Source organism: Oncorhynchus kisutch, unplaced genomic scaffold (assembly GCF_002021735.2).
Source record: "Oncorhynchus kisutch isolate 150728-3 unplaced genomic scaffold, Okis_V2 scaffold3219, whole genome shotgun sequence".
Lineage (NCBI taxonomy): Eukaryota > Metazoa > Chordata > Actinopteri > Salmoniformes > Salmonidae > Oncorhynchus > Oncorhynchus kisutch.
In genome coordinates this window covers 225,307-244,427 of record NW_022265164.1, presented here as the reverse complement: position 1 = coordinate 244,427, position 19,121 = coordinate 225,307, and the positions used below count along the sequence as shown (strand labels likewise).

At 41.3% G+C, this 19,121-nt stretch overlaps 2 protein-coding genes across 2 annotated transcripts; both read left to right on the top strand.

Annotated features, from left to right (window-relative positions):
• The first annotated feature begins 3,337 nt into the window (after positions 1–3,337).
• Positions 3,338–8,603, top strand: LOC116371419 (piggyBac transposable element-derived protein 4). Its single transcript, XM_031820281.1, has 4 exons — positions 3,338–3,734; positions 4,236–4,268; positions 4,829–4,937; positions 6,332–8,603. Exons 1-4 carry the CDS (start codon positions 3,587–3,589, stop codon positions 8,106–8,108), a joined length of 2,067 nt encoding a protein of 688 aa, XP_031676141.1. The 5' UTR covers positions 3,338–3,586; the 3' UTR covers positions 8,109–8,603.
• Positions 8,604–12,463: 3,860 nt separating this feature from the next.
• LOC109884955 (zinc finger protein OZF-like) lies at positions 12,464–19,121 on the top strand. Its single transcript, XM_020476841.2, has 2 exons — positions 12,464–13,242; positions 17,393–19,121. The coding sequence occupies exons 1-2, from the start codon at positions 12,717–12,719 to the stop codon at positions 18,478–18,480; spliced, it is 1,614 nt and encodes a 537-aa protein (XP_020332430.2). The 5' UTR covers positions 12,464–12,716; the 3' UTR covers positions 18,481–19,121.

Here is a 19,121-nt window from a genome sequence, read left to right as displayed (position 1 = left end):
CAACAACGACGAGACGGCCTACAGGGAGGAGGTGAGGGCCCTCGGAGTGTGGTGTCAGGAAAATAACCTCACACTCAACGTCAACAAAACAAAGGAGATGATCGTGGACTTCAGGAAACAGCAGAGGGAGCACCTCCACATCCACATCGAAGGGATAGTAGTGGAGAGGGTAGTAAGTTTTAAGTTCCTCAGTAGATGAGGAACTTGCAGTAGATGGTATAGAGTACAGTATATACATATGAGATGAGTAATGTAGGGTATGTAAACATTATATAAAGTGGCATTGTTTAAAGTGACTAGTGATATATTTATTACATCCAATTTGTAATTATTAAAGTGGCTAGAGATTTTAGTCAGTATGTTGGCAGCAGCCACTGGCTGTTTAACAGTCTGATGGCCTTGAGATAGAAGCTGTTTTTCAGTCTCTCGGTCCCAGCTTTGATGCACATTTACTGACCTCGCCTTCTGGATGACAGTGGGGTGAACAGGCAGTGGCTTGGGTGGTTGTTGTTCTTGATGATCTATTTGGCCTTCCTGTGACATCGGGTGGTGTAGGTGTCCTGCAGACCTCACTACCCTCTGGAGAGCCTTACAGTTGTGGGCGGAGCAGTTGCCGTACCAGGCGGTGATACAGCCCGACAGGATGCTCTCGATTGTGCATCTGTAAAAATGTGTGAGTGTTTTTGGTGACAAGTCAAATTTCTGCGCTATTGCGCCTCCTTCACCACGCTGTCTGTGTGGGTGGACCATTTCAGTTTGTCCGTGATGTGTACGCCGAGGAACTTAAATCTTTCCACCTTCTCCACTACTATCCCGTCGATGTGGATAAGGGGTTGCTGGATCGAATCCCGAGCTCGCAAGGTAAAAGTCTGTTGTTCTGCCCCTGAACAAGACAGTTCACTAGACAGTTCAGGGGCAGTGTCCAGAAGCACATTTCGAAGCGCTCTGATTGGTTGGGAATGGCAGGGCTATGATGGGTGAGGGATAATTTAGATAGGCTGAGCAGCCAAACTAACGAGATTGAAGGGACTGTTAGGTAGAGGAGAAGGATGGCCTTTATTACAGCCCCACTACCAAATATGTTGATGAGAGGAAGCCCAGGTTTACAAGATGGCGAGATTGAGAAATTAGCAGAATGTCGGCCAAAATCATCGATGAAACGTTTGATCTCAATACAGTTTTCTGTTTCCATAACTAGAATCTGCAACAAACAAGAGTGTACTACGTTGTAGACTTTACCCTTTTGCCAAAGTTTCAAAGAAATTGCGTTGTTTAGAAGGAGTGCGAGGACGTATTGAGTTGTTGCACACGCGCACTTCACACAGTAGGCGTTCCCTAACGGAAATATGCAAATAATACCAGAACGCGCCAATAGGATCTCGCTAGCTCGTGCTGGGCTCTGCCCACCTGCTTGCTTGCTCTGTCCACTATGATTCATTTGCTCCCATTGGAAACGACAGGCTCTGGTCCATCTTGGGTCAATTATACAAATATTTGGCCACGCAGTCTGTGAAGGGCATGAGGTGTGGCTGACATTAGCCAACTTGAGCTAGCTACCGAGCTAGCATACAAACTTTATTTAAATTTTTTATTAACAACAAATGAATATGATATATATATAAGTATATATAAAGGACATTTAGGCTGGGGGGGATAGGGGCGGGCGGGGCGATATCACATTACACAAGGACCTTAAAAGGGACATACACACAGTTATAATTGTATTTTTGTTGGGAAAGTATTTCTTTGTCTTAAAATGTAGTTCCATTTATTTTTTGTAATAAAATGTGGTGTTTTGTTTGGACATTTACATTTGTGAATTTGAAATTTGGCCAAAATAATTTAATTAATTACATCAAATTGTAATCATCTTATTTCTATCGTAAGTGAAGAATCCAAGCAGTACATCTCTCGGCGGGCTCACTAAACACAAATGCTTCATTTGAAAGTTATTTCTGAGTGTGCCCTTGTCTATCCATAAAGAAAAACATTTAAAATAATGGTGCCGTCTGCTTTGCTTAATATAAGACATTTGAAATGGTTTATACTTTTACTTTAGATACTTAAGTATATTTTAAACCAAATACTTTTAACCCTCACTTACTTTTTCTATTAAGGTATCTTTACTTTTACTCACGTATGAAAATTGAGTACTTTTCCCACCACTGTCAATTATGAATCTACTGGTGTCTTGCCACAGATTCCCTACATGAATACAATGCCCCAAAAGATACAACACTGTTTCTGGGTGGTCATTACAAAATGTACAATTTGAATTTATGTTTTTCTCTTTACTTCATATAGTGGTTGGCAGGATAATATTTATGAATAATTTTAAAATAAACTTCCTTAATTTTGTTAATAAATTGGTTTGTGTAAATAAAGGTCAAATTAAAGAAATAAAAAAGTGTGTGGCAACATTCAAACTTTTTCCCCAACAGATATTATCAATAAAACCATTCCAATAAGGCATGGCATAAGATATAGATACAACATCCTGCTGAAACGCTACTGTAAATTTGTGTTTCGAGGCTGAAGGCATAAGATATAGATACAAAATCATTTTGAAACATATAGCTCTATTGTTGTTGAATGGACTAAAATAAAAAAAAACACATATTTCCTACTGATGAGTCAACAGGTTTAATTGTAGGTATGTTCTGACGGTCTTGACACATTCCTGAACAAAAAAGCAACGCCTGAGGGAATGACATCTAAAACAATGGCAACATGTTTAGGTGTTACAGGACCTTGTGAAGTGATCAGCATTCCTTATAACTAAGTAAAAGACCCTCTGCATTTACCAGTTGTCTCACCAATAGCATATTAATTAGGAAACAATATTCTCAAAACAAATTAAGTATTTTTATACAATATGTGCCGATTATTTTATATATAATATATGTGTGGAGTAAAATTATGCAAAAGAAAAGCTGTCGATGAAAAGCAGAGTTTCACTGGAACTTTCTCAATATTATAACTGCGAACCAACATGACCAAACCAACTCGGTAGTACAGAGTAGATCAATATAGCGTTGCAAAAATATTGCATTGTGGGTAATTTAGAAGATAGACGGAAATAGGTTAATAAATATGTAATAACGCAAAAACATTTAGTACTTTTGTACATATAGGTAACCAGATCGTGACTGAAACTACTTTACTAAGTCTTTAACCACACTGTTGTTACATTGGTGGGTAAAATGTCATGCTTCCTTAACGACAACTTGTCTGATAATTAAAATATACATTTTACTCAACTGCGTTACGCACTCCAGTCAGCAGATGGCGGTCTGAGACTTTAAGCCGATGCTGCTGATGTGACGTATAATGTAGTGGACGGAACGCTTCTTTCAACGGCAGCAACAGTTCGTCAGACACCTCGGTAGCTTGCTAGACAACAGAGACGAAACAATAAAGCTCTTTAGACGCTTTAGTGTATATTAGCCACTGTGTTTTAAACACAACACACTTCTGTCGTCTAGTTAGCTATCAGATTTAATTTAATATTTACGGTGTTGTTATTATTGGTCATCTAGCTGGCTGGTTAAGTTAGCATTAGCCTAGCTAGCTAACATCTCCGACCATGTGTTCACTAAGCTACTCTCCTCCTGCTAAAGAAGAGGAGGTCTGCTGGACGGAGAAAGAAGGTCTGTGGCTGAATGTTGTCGTAAAAGAGGAGAAGGAAGAGGAGCATGTCACTATACAAAAACAAGTAGATGCGGAGGCCACGGGTATGATAAAACATAATTTACTGCTCTAACTACACTGGAGACCAGTTTATAAAAGCAATAAGGCACCTCGAGGGTTTGTAGTAAATGGCCAATATACCACGGCTAAGGGCTGTGTCCGCGGTGCGTCGTGCTTAAGAACAGCCCTTAGCCGTGGTATATTGGCCATATACCACACCCCCTCGTGCCTTATTGCTTAAATATAACACATGCCTATAACATTAACTTAGTTAAACTGTCAGACTCCAAAATAAGCTTTTTTTTACTCCAATGTTTAGAAACAATGTAAACCAACACTGTATAGCCTCAATATGATTAAAACTGTAATGTTTGTCATAGATGGTCAGTCCTTGCATCCATAGGTATGTCTATGAATTTGAGAGTAGTTACATTTCTCCAGCCCCATCCATCTTATTACCAAAATAGTGGTGGAATTACAGCTTTGTTATTGGTTGAACTGCAGATTGGTTGTGGCTTTTTTAATGATTTTTTTTACTTCTACAGGATCTCTAAATATGGACAGTTGCTGCTCTGATGGTAAATAAATGTACTTCCATTCAGTAATCTTGCTCTGATTTGTCATCCCGAGGGTCCCAGTAGTTTAGTTTTCCCGATCCATGTTGTATACAGTGTTTTGCATGAATTCCGACTCTTTCAACTTGCAAAAAAAACAATTTATGAAATCTAATCGGCAAAACGTTGTTTAACCCGGTCAAGTTTGGTTCCTGTGCAATCCCACAGACACTCTAGAAGACAACCAAACTTGTTTCATCATTCTACATTACATATTGGCTATGCAACACATCAATTATACCATGAAGGTCAGCCATCATTACTCACCAATGAGAAGAGCTGTGTTCACTTGATTGACAGTGTCTTGGTCCAATGACCACCTATCATTTTGAAACATAGCTAGCTAGATAGCCAATGAGCTGGGCTTTCCAGCAGTGTGTGAACGGAAACAGGACACACGGTAGTTTACATTGGTTCGTTCTCTTCTACAAACTTCTCAAATCTGAAAAAGTTAAACATGGCTACTAAGAGTGGAAAGGCTAAGTCAAAGTCCAAGTATAAACATGTTGATGATATTATTGCAGAAATTGAGAGTGACACAGAAGGAATGGATGAGGACTCTGTGAGTGACCACAGTTATGATTCCAGCGCGGAAGAAATGTTTTTGGGAGGAAAAGATCCACTTTTAGATCAGTAAGTAAAATAGGTGCTTATGCAGTTGTTTAAATGGTTGCTTATTCATTTGAGACATTTTTATATATATATATATATGTGTGTGTGTGTATAATATTAGTGAAGACATCAAAACTATGAAATAACACATATGGAATCATGTAGTAACCAAAAAAAAGTGTTAAACAAATCAAAATATATTTTATATTTGAGATTCTTCAAAGGAGCCACCCTTTGCCTTGATGAGAGCTTTGCACACTCTTGGCATTCTCTCAACCAGCTTCACGGGGTGGTCATCTGGAATGCATTTCAGTTAACAGGTGTACCTTGTTGAGGTATAAACATACAATGTATTAGCATAGCCTATGTTATGTTGGCTATGACATGCTGTGGAATTTTGACTGTCTTATTGATCCACATATTTCATTATAATGATTGTGTTCCTTATACTCTATATAATATATATGTTTACAGATATGTGTATGTGATGTATTGATGCAGGGCTCTCACCTGTAATGTATTGATGCAGGGCTCTCACCTGTAATGTATTGATGCAGGGCTCTCACCTGTAATGTATTGATGCAGGGCTCTCACCTGTGATGTATTGATGCAGGGCTCTCACCAGTAATGTATTGATGCAGGGCTCTCACCTGTAATGTATTGATGCAGGGCTCTCACCTGTAATGTATTGATGCAGGGCTCTCACCTGTAATGTATTGATGCAGGGCTCTCACCTGTAATGTATTGATGCAGGGCTCTCACCTGTAATGTATTGATGCAGGGCTCTCACCTGTAATGTATTGATGCAGGGCTCACCTGTAATGTATTGATGCAGGGCTCTCACCTGTAATGTATTGATGCAGGGCTCTCACCTGTAATGTATTGATGCAGAGCTCTCACCAGTAATGTATTGATTCAGGGCTCTCACCAGTAATGTATTGATGCAGGGCTCTCACCTGTAATGTATTGATGCAGAGCTCTCACCAGTAATGTATTGATGCAGGGCTCTCACCTGTAATGTATTGATGCAGAGCTCACCTGTAATGTATTGATGCAGAGCTCACCTGTAATGTATTGATGCAGGGCTCTCACCAGTAATGTATTGATGCAGAGCTCTCACCTGTAATGTATTGATGCAGGGCTCTCACCAGTAATGTATTGATGCAGAGCTCTCACCTGTAATGTATTGATGCAGGGCTCTCACCTGTAATGTATTGATGCAGGGCTCTCACCTGTAATGTATTGATGCAGGGCTCTCACCTGTAATGTATTGATGCAGGGCTCTCACCTGTAATGTATTGATGCAGGGCTCTCACCTGTAATGTATTGATGCGGGGCTCACCTCTACTTAACTAAAGGTTAAATAAAATAACAGTCAACTTGATCTAACTGAATGTTTTTTTTATCCTCAATAGTGGTAAAGACTCTGACTCTGATGACCTCTGGGTGCCACTCCAAAGAGACCACAGTGCTCCATCCCCTACTCATTCAAACATAGGAACTGGTTCCTCCAGTATGACCCCTGCTGTCTCTGGCTCCACACCCACCCTGGCCCGGCCATCTAGAGGTGTGAAGAAGTCAGCCCAGAAGCGGAGGAGGGTCAGCGAACTAGCAGCAACAACCACCGAGGCAGAGGACCGTTGGCACACTGTGCTAGAAGATGATGTGGAGCCACTTCCACCAACATTTAGACCGAACAGGCAGCCAGGACCTCAGCTGGACATGACTGCAGAGTACAGCCCCCTTCATCTTTTCCAGATGTTTTTCTCCTTGTCAGTTCTTGATTCGCTGGTTTCTAACACCAACAAGTATGGGGCTAAGAAACAAGCAGGCAAGAAAGAGGCCTGGAAGCCCATTTCCATCCAAGACCTGTACTGTTACATCTCACTGGTTATTTACATGGGGTTGGTGAAGTTGAAAACCCTGAAGAACTACTGGAGAACGTCAACACTCTACCAACTGCCTTTCCCCACCACTGTCATGTCTTCTAACAGGTTTCTGACTATCTCGCGGGCGCTTCATATCAGTGACCCACAAGTTGATGAGGTCAATGACAAGAAGAGAGGCACAGCAAGCTTTGATAGGCTCTGCAAAATCAAACCTCTCTACTCCAGCATCGTTGAGGCCTGCAAGACCCATTTTCAGCCCAGCCAGAACCTGTCCATAGATGAGAGGATGGTAGCCTCAAAGGCTAGAAATGGCCTCAAACAACATATGCCTAACAAGCAAACAAAATGGGCTTACAAACTGTTTGTTTTGGCCGATTCTGTGTGTGCCTACACTTGGAATTTTTTTGTTTACGAGGGGAAATCCATCTCAGCCACCGGTAAGGGAGTTAGTTGTGATTCCGTTGTGGAATTATTGGATTTTCCACTGCTTGGGACGGGCTTCAAACTGTTTGTGGACAACTTTTACACAAGCCCTACCCTGTTCACAGACCTGAGGAAGCTGGATGTGTGGGCTTGTGGCACCATTTGTCCCAACAGTGTAGGTTTTCCCAAAACCAAGGTGAACGACATGCCTAAGAGGGCTGATCGGGGGACCATGCGATGGATTCGTAAACATGACCTGCTCTTTGTTAAGTGGATGGATGCCAGAGAGGTGGTCATGTGCTCCAGTATCCACAAATCCTTCAGTGGCGATCACGTCAACAGGCGTGTGAAGGACGCTAATGATGCATGGACCACTAAAGATGTCCCCATTCCTGCTGCTGTGAAGGATTACAACAAGAGCATGGGAGGTGTGTACCTATCAGACGCTCTGCTAGGCTACAACAATGTTCTCCACAAGACAATGAAATGGTACAGGACATTGTTCTATCATTTCATCGACATTGCTGTGGTGAATGCATTCATCCTTCATGAGGAAATGGCTAAGAGCTGTGGACAGACCCCCATGACACCGCAAGCCTTCAGAGAGCTGCTCATCCGGGAGCTTGCTGACTGCGGCACGAAGGCCACTGCAGCACCTTCTGTCCGCTCTACTCCTGTCACCAGTGGTGTTCACCTGCCAACATACATCACTGCAGACCTGAATGTGCCTCAGGGCCAAAAGAGCAAAGCGGGCAGGCGCCGTTGTGTTCTGTGCCACAAGAAATCTCCCGTCACCTGCACTATTTGTGCTGTTACCCTCTGCTTCACAGCAGAAAGAGACTGCTATGGGACTTGGCATCAGCAGCACAATCTTGTGTAGAGGACTGTGGGTTTAAAAATATTTTAAAAACTTCTTTCTTTTTTTTTTTTTTCACTTTGTGGTGCGTTTATGACATTGGGTCAGTGTTGGCTGCTAACTTGGCCCTTATCTTAAATAGTTCACACTTCTGTGTTGGGAGGCGTTGGATCAGCGTTCTCGTCTCAAGTTAGTACCTTTTACGTAGGGAAGCTAATGATCCATCATGTATGACATTCCTGGGTGTGTGTTAACGTAATTTTTATATTTTATTGCCATAGCATTTTAGTATGTTCTCTATAGTCATTAACTTTTGGGCAAACTCATGAAGGACACCTGGGAAAACTTCATACTAAAATATGATGTAGCGCTCTCATTCTTCAATGTATCAGTCGGACACTGTGCACACACACTGCTGCCATGTTGTGGCCAACAGCTAAATGATCCTATCACCTTCCTGTCTCAATGTAAGAATTTATTCTTAACTGACTTGCCTAGTTAAATAAAGGTTAAATAAAGTATTGTTATATTCTACATTAATTTCTAATTTTCACAAACTGATGTTCAAATAGTATCAGGAATATGAATATCCTTGCTTCAGGTTCTGATCTTCAGCCAGTTAGATTTCGGTCATTTTAGGTGGAAATTAAGATGAGATGAAGAGTCCCATCCAGAAGAGGTTTTAAAGGGACAACAGGTTTTAAATAGAAACAAAATGGCTGCCCAGAGACATGGTTTGGTAAACAGCTGGGGGATGGGGGCTGGAGAAATGTAACCACTCTGAAATTCATAGAGAAAGCTATTATATCAACCGTAACCCAAAACCTAGCGACCTCGTCAAGAATTTCAGACATTTTGGTGTAACAGTTAAGGTGTTGACAGTCGCTGGACCCAGGTTTGAGTTCAGCTCAGGGCCTCCCCCTGAATTCACTACACTATGAATACAAATACATCCATGATGTCATAATGATTGTTTAACCAGGTTTCTAGGCTGTATAGTATATTCTAGAATTAATCTATGATGTCATAATGATAGTTTAACCAGGTTTCTAGGATATATAGTATATTCTAGAATTCATCCATGATGTCATAATGATAGTTTAACCAGGTTTCTAGGATATATAGTATATTCTAGAATTCATCCATGATGTCATAATGATATGACCATCCATAAGGTCAAAATGATAGCTTAACTAGATTTCGAGGCTATACAGTGTTAGTTTACCAACAGTGGCGTCATGCCAGATTATGTTTTGGTTTCTGATGGGGAAATACAGTTAAACATTTGAGGCTATTTTAAGTTATATTCTTCAAGAATCAATCGCTATTATGGCTGAGCCCATTTAGTTGATTGTTCTGGTCGATAGGCTGTTGTTCGACCAAGATTTATGTTGTCCAACAGTCTCCAATATATACGTATGTACATACGGTCACTATATTCACATGTGTTAGTGTCCATAACTTACATACATTTCCCCTGGTGGCATTCATATGTGTTAGTGTCCACGTCTTACATACATTTCCCCTGGTGGCATTCATATGTGTTAGTGTCCACGTCTTACATACAGTTCCCCTGGTGGCATTCATACCTGTTAGTGTCCATTACATACATTTCCCCTTCATACCTGTTAGTGTCCACGTCTTGAAAAGGAACAACAGAGAATTTTACTCCGCGAGAGGAAAGACAGACAATCAAAAAGCCAAAGAGAAACATGCTGCTGAAATGTAACAAGAAAGCAGTAAGTTCAAAGACAGAATCACTGTAGTTTAGAACCTTAGAACGTGTACAACATACACTTTATTAGAATCACTGTAGTTTAGAACCTTAGAACGTGTACAACATACACTTTATTAGAATCACTGTAGTTTAGAACCTTAGAACGTGTACAACATACACTTTATTAGAATCACTGTAGTTTAGAACCTTAGAACGTGTACAACATACACTTTATTAGAATCACTGTAGTTTAGAACCTTAGAACGTGTACAACATACACTTTATTAGAATCACTGTAGTTTAGAACCTTAGAACGTGTACAACATACACTTTATTAGAATCATGTCGAATTACTAAACTAACAATGGAATATTCCTCAACAAAAAAATGGAAGAAGATGGGACTTTAAAACAGGGTGTCCCAACTCTGTGGTCACTAAAGATCCCATGGCACTGATGAAGCTGGTCATCTGATTGGTCGAGGAGGCGGGCCTTCTGACTTTGTGGTTGCTAAAGATCCCATGGCACTGATGAAGCCGGTCAGCACACACACTCTCTCATCTGATTGGTCGTGGAGGCGGGCCTTCTGACTTTGTGGCTGTGGTCCCATGGCACTTATTTCAAAAATATGTAAGTGTGGTTAGGGAGCTGAGTTCCCCTGTACACTGTAAAGAGCCTTTGGGCGTCTAGAAAAGTGCGATGTAATTCCAATCAATTATTATTATTATTAAATGTTTTGCCATCTTCCACAGCTTGAAGATCATTCCTTTGTACAGAGACAGATACATAATACTTAAAAGGTGAACTGCAAGGCAATATTAAACAGCGCCCACGTTATCTGCTTTCCTGGATTGCAGATAAATATGAGGAAGTATATCAACTTACTGTTTACTAAGTCAAAATCTCCAGATGTTAAATAAATAAATGACTATAAGAAGGTGCCAGAGTGGCAAATAAAGTTAAAAGGATTTCATCTTAATATCAGACAAAAAAAATCTGTCTAATTTCAAACGTTTTAATTGTTGTGCACAATGCTGTGAAACGTGAAACTGTGCACATTTTAAATAAAAATATATTTTAAAAAAAACATGCGGATATTAGAGTAAACCTATTTTGGGTTAGGGCAAGTAACTGATTAAGGGCCAACAACATCATGATAAGCTTGTTAACCTGTAAGTTAGGACAAGTAAGAGCCAACATCATTTGGGTTAGGACAAGTAAGTAGCCAACATCATTTGGGTTAGGACAAGTAAGTAGCCAACATCATTTGGGTTAGGACAAGTAAGTAGCCAACATCATTTGGGTTAGGACAAGTAAGTAGCCAACATCATTTGGGTTAGGACAAGTAAGTAGCCAACATCATTTGGGTTAGGACAAGTAAGTAGCCAACATCATTTGGGTTAGGACAAGTAAGTAGCCAACATCATGATAAGCTTGTTAACCTGTAAGTTAGGACAAGTAAGAGCCAACATCATTTGGGTTAGGACAAGTAAGTAGCCAACATCATTTGGGTTAGGACAAGTAAGTAGCCAACATCATTTGGGTTAGGACAAGTAAGTAGCCAACATCATTTGGGTTAGGACAAGTAAGTAGCCAACATCATTTGGGTTAGGACAAGTAAGTAGCCAACATCATTTGGGTTAGGACAAGTAAGTAGCCAACATCATTTGGGTTAGGACAAGTAAGTAGCCAACATCATTTGGGTTAGGATAAGTAAGTAGCCAACATCATGATGAGTTTGCAAGCTGAGTTTGAATAAGACGTCCAAATACCATTTTGTATTTATAACGGTTGGTTTTATTATAGATAATAAATAACCACATCATTGATGGATCATTTATAACGGTTGGTGTTATTATAGCTGATAAATAACCATATCATTGATGGATCATTTATAACGGTTGGTGTTATTATAGAAAATAAATAACCACATCATTGATGGATCATTTATAACGGTTGGTGTTATTATAGATAATAAATAACCATATCATTGATGGATCATTTATAACCGTTGGTTTTATTATAGCTGATAAATAACCACATCATTGATGAAACGCTAGATAAAATAAATGCTTGTCTCTTTGTCTGCCCCTGCAAGCCTGTCGGCATACGCGTCATCACACACCCTCATCTGATTGGTCATTTCCCGAGAGCAGTAAGCGGTATTAGTGTCGTCACACGTGTAGTCGGGCCTTCTGACTTTGCGACTTTTACGGCCGATATGAAAAAAAAGAAAAAGAGAATGGACCCCTTTTACTGACACAATTTACAGGTGATTATGTACGCTCCAATTTTTCAATATATGTTTTTACCTTTATTTAACTAGGCAAGTCAGTTAAGAACAAATTCTTATTTACAATGACGGCCTAGGAACAGTGGGTTAACTGCCTGTTCAGGGGCAGAACGACAGATTTGTACCTTGTCAGCTCTGGGATTTGATCCAATCTTTTGGTTACTAGTCCAACGCTCTAACCACCAGGCTACCTGCCGCCCCAATACATGATAGGAGTACACACAAAATAGATGTTGACCATTTAGATAAAAAATATATATACATAACAATAACAAATAAATCACATTATTTTGCATCATTTTCTCACTAATTATTCATTTAGAAAGTATACAGGGCAGGACTCTTATTCTGAAAGATTCTAAAAATCCGCGACCCGGAAGTACTTAGTTCATTTTTACCTGTTTCACGACAGTCTAGTCAGTCACCTCTGTGGCTTGCTATCCAACATAGTCGAAACATTGGAGCTCTTTAGACGCTTTCGGTGTATATTTGCCTCTGTGTTTTAAACTTCTTTCGTGTAGCTAGTTGCCCCATTTAAGTTCATATTTACGTTGTTAGACAGGTAGCTAGCTAAGTTAGCTTAGCACCAGGCTACTCGTTAATGCTAACTAGCATCACCAACCATGAGCTCACTAAGCTACTCTCTTGCTAACGAAGAGGAGGTCTGCTGGACGGAGAAAGAAGCTCTGGGGCTGAACATTGTCGTAAAAGAAGAGGAGGATGTTACAGTAAAAGGAGAGGAAGAAGCTTTCAGAATGAAAGAGGAGGAAGAGGAATCTTTTAGATGGAAAGAGGAAGAGGGGATAGAGGCTGTCACAGTGGAAGAAGAGGAGATAGACGTTTTCGGAATGAAAAAGGAGGAAGAGGAGGATGTTATAGTGAAAGAAGAGGATGAACCTTTTAGAGTGAAAGATGAAGAGGGGATAGAGGCTGTCACAGTGAAAGAAGAGGAGGTAGAAGCTTTCAGAATGAAAAATGAGGAAGAGGAGGCCATAACATTTAAAGAAGAAAAGGAGGATATTATAGTGAAAGAACCTTTTGGAGAGGAAGAGGAGGCTATCTTACATAAAGAGGTGGAGGAAGACGTATTGGGAGATGAAGAGGAGGTGGAAGGAGAGGAAGATGAGACTGAAGATCTGATTAACACCAGTGAGTACCTTATTAAAAGCAGGGCCACAAACTGCCCTTGTTGAATTAATGTATCACTTTAATATCTGGCTCTGGGCCTCGCCATTGATTCTGGGAGAATATAACTTATAAATAAATGTCCGCTGAGCTCAGAACCTAAAAGATAAGCTTGTTGTGTCTCTCCTCCATGTTCTCTGTTGTGTGTCTCTCCTCCATGGTCTCTGTTGTGTCTCTCCTCCATGTTCTCTGTTGTGTGTCTCTCCTCCATGTTCTCTGTTGTGTGTCTCTCCTCCATGTTCTCTGTTGTGTCTCTCCTCCATGTTCTCTGTTGTGTCTCTCCGCCATGTTCTCTGTTGTCTCTCCTCCATGTTCTCTGTTGTGTCTACTCCATGTTCTCTGTTGTGTGTCTCTCCTCCATGTCCTCTGTTGTGTCTCTCCTCCATGCCATGTTCTCTGTTGTGTCTCTCCTCCATGTTCTCTGTTGTGTGTCTCTCCTCCATGTTCTCTGTTGTGTATCTCCTCCATGTTCTCTGTTGTCTCTCCTCCATGTTCTCTGTTGTGTGTCTCTCCTCCATGTTCTCTGTTGTGTGTCTCTCCTCCATGTTCTCTGTTGTGTGTCTCCTCCATGTTCTCTGTTGTGTCTCTCCTCCATGTTCTCTGTTGTCTCTCCTCCATGTTCTCTGTTGTGTCTACTCCATGTTCTCTGTTGTGTGTCTCTCCTCCATGTCCTCTGTTGTGTCTCTCCTCCATGCCATGTTCTCTGTTGTGTCTCTCCTCCATGTTCTCTGTTGTGTGTCTCTCCTCCATGTTCTCTGTTGTGTATCTCCTCCATGTTCTCTGTTGTGTGTCTCTCCTCCATGTTCTCTGTTGTGTCTCTACTCCATGTTCTCTGTTGTGTGTCTCTCCTCCATGTTCTCTGTTGTGTCTCTCCTCCATGGTCTCTGTTGTGTCTCTCCTCCATGTTCTCTGTTGTGTGTCTCTCCTCCATGTTCTCTGTTGTCTCTCCTCCATGTTCTCTGTTGTGTGTCTCTCCTCCATGGTCTCTGCTGTGTCTCTCCTCCATGTTCTCTGCTGTGTCTCTCCTCCATGTTCTCTGTTGTGTGTCTCTCCTCCATGTTCTATGTTGTGTCTCTCCTCCATGGTCTCTGTTGTGTCTCTCCTCCATGTTCTCTGTTGTGTCTCTCCTCCATGTTCTCTGTTGTGTGTCTCTCCTCCATGTTCTCTGTTGTGTGTCTCTCCTCCATGTTCTCTGTTGTGTCTCTCCTCCATGTTCTCTGTTGTGTGTCTCTCCTCCATGGTCTCTGCTGTGTCTCTCCTCCATGTTCTCTGCTGTGTCTCTCCTCCATGTTCTCTGTTGTGTGTCTCTCCTCCATGTTCTATGTTGTGTCTCTCCTCCATGGTCTCTGTTGTGTCTCTCCTCCATGTTCTCTGTTGTGTCTCTCCTCCATGTTCTCTGTTGTGTGTCTCTCCTCCATGTTCTCTGTTGTGTGTCTCTCCTCCATGTTCTCTGTTGTGTGTCTCTCCTCCATGTTCTCTGTTGTGTGTCTCTCCTCCATGTTCTCTGTTGTGTCTCTCCTCCATGTTCTCTGTTGTGTGTCTCTCCTCCATGGTCTCTGTTGTGTGTCTCTCCTCCATGTTCTCTGTTGTGTCTCTCCTCCATGTTCTCTGTTGTGTCTCTCCTCCATGGTCTCTGTTGTGTCTCTCCTCCATGTTCTCTGTTGTGTCTCTCCTCCATGTTCTCTGTTGTGTGTCTCTCCTCCATGTTCTCTGTTGTGTGTCTCTCCTCCATGTTCTCTGTTGTGTATCTCCTCCATGTTCTCTGTTGTGTCTCTCCTCCATGTTCTCTGTTGTGTCTCCCCTCCAGGTTCTCTGTTGTGTGTCTCTCCTCCATGTTCTCTGCTGTGTGCATTTCCACATTTTGTTACATTACAGCCTTATTCTAAAAGTGATTAAATAGTTTCCCCCCCCCCCATCAATCTACACAATGTCCCATAATAACACATCAAAAACAGGTTGTTTATAATTTTTTGTTAATTATAACAAAAATAAAAACTGAAATATGACATTTACATAAGTATTCAGTACTTTGTTGAAGCACCTTTTGGCAGCGATTACAGCCTCAAGTTTTCTTGGGTATGACGCTACAAGCTTGGCACACATGTATTTGGGGAGTTTCTCCCATTCTTCTCTGCAGATCCTCTCAAGTTCTGTCAGGTTGGATGGGGAGTGTCGCTGTACAGCTATTTTCAGGTCTCTCCAGAGGTGTTCGATCAGGTTCCAGTCCGGGCTCTGGCTGGACCACTCAAGGACATTCCGAGATTTGTTCCGAAGCCACTCCTGCGTTGTCTTGGCTGTGTGCTTAGGGCCGTTGTCTTGTTGGAAAGATGAGGACCCCAGTCTGAGGTCCTGTGCACTCTGGATCAGGTTTTCATCAAGGATCTCTCTGAACTTTGCTCCATTCATCTTTCCCTCGATCCAGACTAGTCTCCCTGGCCCTGCCGCTGAACGACATTCCCACGGTATGATTCTGTCACCACCATGCTTCACCGTAGGGTTAGTGCTAGATTTACTCCAGATTTAATGATTCTGTCACCACCATGCTTCACCGTAGGGCTAGTGCTAGATTTACTCCAGATTTAATGATTCTGTCACCACCATGCTTCACCGTAGGGCTAGTGCTAGATTTACTCCAGATTTAATGATTCTGTCACCACCATGCTTCACCGTAGGGCTAGTGCTAGATTTACTCCAGATTTTATGATTCTGTCACCACCATGCTTCACCGTAGGGCTAGTGCTAGATTTACTCCAGATTTAACATTCAGGCCAAAGAGTTAAGTTTTGGTTTCATCAGACCAGATAATCTTGTTTCTCATGGTCGGACAGTCCTTTAGGTGCCCTTTGGCAAAGTCCAAGCGGGCTGTCATGTGCCTTTTACCGAGGAGTGGCTTCTGTCTGGCCACTCTACCATAAAGGCCTGATTGGTAGAGTGCTGCGGAGATAGTTGTCCTTCGGGAAGGCTCTATATAGACAGGTGTGTGCCTTTCCAAATTATGTCCAGTCAATTGAATTTACTGCAGGTGGAGTCCAATCAACTTGTAGAAACATCTCTAGGATGATCAATGGAAACGGGATGCAACGGAACTCAATTTCGAGTCTTATAGCAAAGGGTTTGAATACTTATGTAAATAACGTATTTCTGGGTTTAAAAAAAAAACTGTTTTCACTTTGTCACTATGGGGTATTGTGATGTCACTATGGGGTATTGTGTTTTCATTATGGGGTATTGTAATGTCATTATGGGGTATTGTGATGTCATTATGGGTTATTGTGTGTAGATCGATGAGGATAAACATTTAATCCATGTTTAGAATAAGTCTGTAACGTAACAAAATGTGGACAAAGTCAAGGGGTCTGAATATTTTCCGAAGGCACTGGAGGTCTCTCCATTGACCCAACTGTTGGCCAGCCTATGTTAGACCTTCAATCTGACCGTGTTACCTAACAGAACGCCCTGGTTGGTTTAAAACTTTTGCTCTAATGTGGACAAGACTAAATACATGTTGTTCTGTAGTTCTCTCCAGGATGTTTCAGATGGACTATATATTTATTCACTGGATGCTTTTCCCATCGATCGGGTTCCTATAAATATCTGGGCTTCATGTTTTTTTTTTTTAACATACGGATGAGATAGTTTAAAAAATCTCAGATTTAAAGTGGGCTTTTTAAAAAACATTTTTCTTTAGATCTTGCCACTCCCTTAACAGCAGAAAGCAGATTGAACAGTGACCTCATGGCACAGTGTGGGTGGGTTTACATTGGTTTGTTTTATTATTGTTTATACATTATCAGAAAGCCTAAATCTTCCCCTAAAAAAATAGGATGGATGGAACTTTTAAAAGGCATTACCTGAGATTATCGTGAATATCAACCAATCAGCATTAATAATAATAATAATCAACCAATCAGCATTAATAATAATAATAATCAACCAATCAGCATTAATAATAATAATCAACCAATCAGCATTAATAATAATAATAATCAACCAATCAGCATTTTATAATGATTTTATTTTGAAGGATCTAGTCTGGATTAAACCTCATAGGAAAACAGTTTAATCATTCATTCAGGTCTCTGTTTAACAAAATAATCTGTTTTATCTTTGGCAGGAGAGAAACCAGACTCTCACTCTGACAGTGGGAAGAGTCCTTCAGAGAATCCAGACCCAGAGATTCCCAAACCAGCGAGACGACACAACTGCTCCCAGTGTGGAAAGAGTTTTAAGTGGTTATCTAAGCTCAAAGAGCATGAGAGAACACACGCAGGAAAAAAGCTCTTCCAATGTTCCCATTGTGAAAAGAGATTTAACCAGTCATCACTTCTGAAAGAGCATGATAAAATACACACAGGAGAAAAGCCTTTCCAATGTCCCCAGTGTGGAAAGGGTTTTACATGGTTAAGGCACCTGAAAGAGCATGAGAGGATACACACAGGAGAGAAGCCTTTCCATTGCTCCCAGTGTGGAAAGCGTTATACTCGATTAGCACACCTAAAAATACATGAGAGAATTCACTCTGGAGTGAAGGCTTACCTCTGTTCCCAGTGTGGAAAGAATTTTAGGTGGTTAGAGAACCTGAAGCAGCATGAAAGGACACATACAGGGGAGAAGCCTTACCATTGCGCTCAGTGTGGAAAGGATTTTACCACATTAGGGAACGTAAAAGAGCATAAGAAGAAACACACAGGAGAAAAACCTTTACAATGTTCCCAGTGTGGAAAGAGATTTACACATTTAGGAAATCTGAAAAGGCATGAAGGAATACACACAGGAGAAAAACTCTACCACTGCTCTCATTGTGGAAAGCGTTTTACCCAGTTAGGGTATTTGAAAAAACATGAGAAAATACACTCTGAAGAAAAGCCTTACCCCTGTTCCCACTGTGGAAAGAGTTTTCGGTGGTTAGGGGACCTGAAAGAGCACGAGAGGACGCACACAGGGGAGAAACCTTACCATTGCTCCTTGTGCGGTAAGGATTTTACCAAGTTAGGGAACCTAAAAGAGCATAAGAAGAAACACACAGGAGAAAAGCCTTACCAATGCTCCATGTGTGAAAAGACTTTTACCCAGTTAGGGGGCCTGAAATATCACGAGGGGACACACACAGAAAAAAAGACCTACCACTGCTCTCAGTGTCAAAAGACATTTACCCGATTAGGGAACCTGAAAAAGCATGAGAGAATACACACACTCAGGTGAGGATAAGACCGTCCACTGCTCCCAGAACCTGAAAGAGCATAAGAAGAAACACACAGGAGAAAAGCCTTACCAATGCTCCTTAACCTCTTATGACTTTAACCTTTCATGAGTGTGGCCGTGTCATCTGACCATGCCACCGATTCTAATCCAAGTGCCAAAGAACTGTACCCAGAACTGTACCCAGTACCACAACATTTTATTTTAGCCAAAAACCTGGCATTGCCAGGAAGCTGACACTTGAGGCCACTGGGTTCTTGGGAACCTTCAATGCTGCAGACATTTTTTGGTACCCATCGTCAGATCTGTGCCTTCGACACAATCCTGTCTCGGAGCTCTTCGGACAATTCTTTCGACCTCATGGCTTGGTTTCTGCTCTTACGTGCACTGTAAACCTTTTTATAGGTTGTCCTTCTGGAAGGTTCTATATAAACAGGTGTGTGTCTCTTTCCAAATCATGTCCATTCAGTTGAATTTACCACAGGTGGAGTCCAATCAAGTTGTAGAAACATCTCAACGATGATCAATGGAAACAGGATGCACCGGCGCTCAGTTTGGAGTCTCATAGCAAAAGGGTCTGAATACTAATGTAAAGAAGGTTTTTCCGTTTTGTATTTGTAATAAATTTGCAAAAAGTGTAAAAA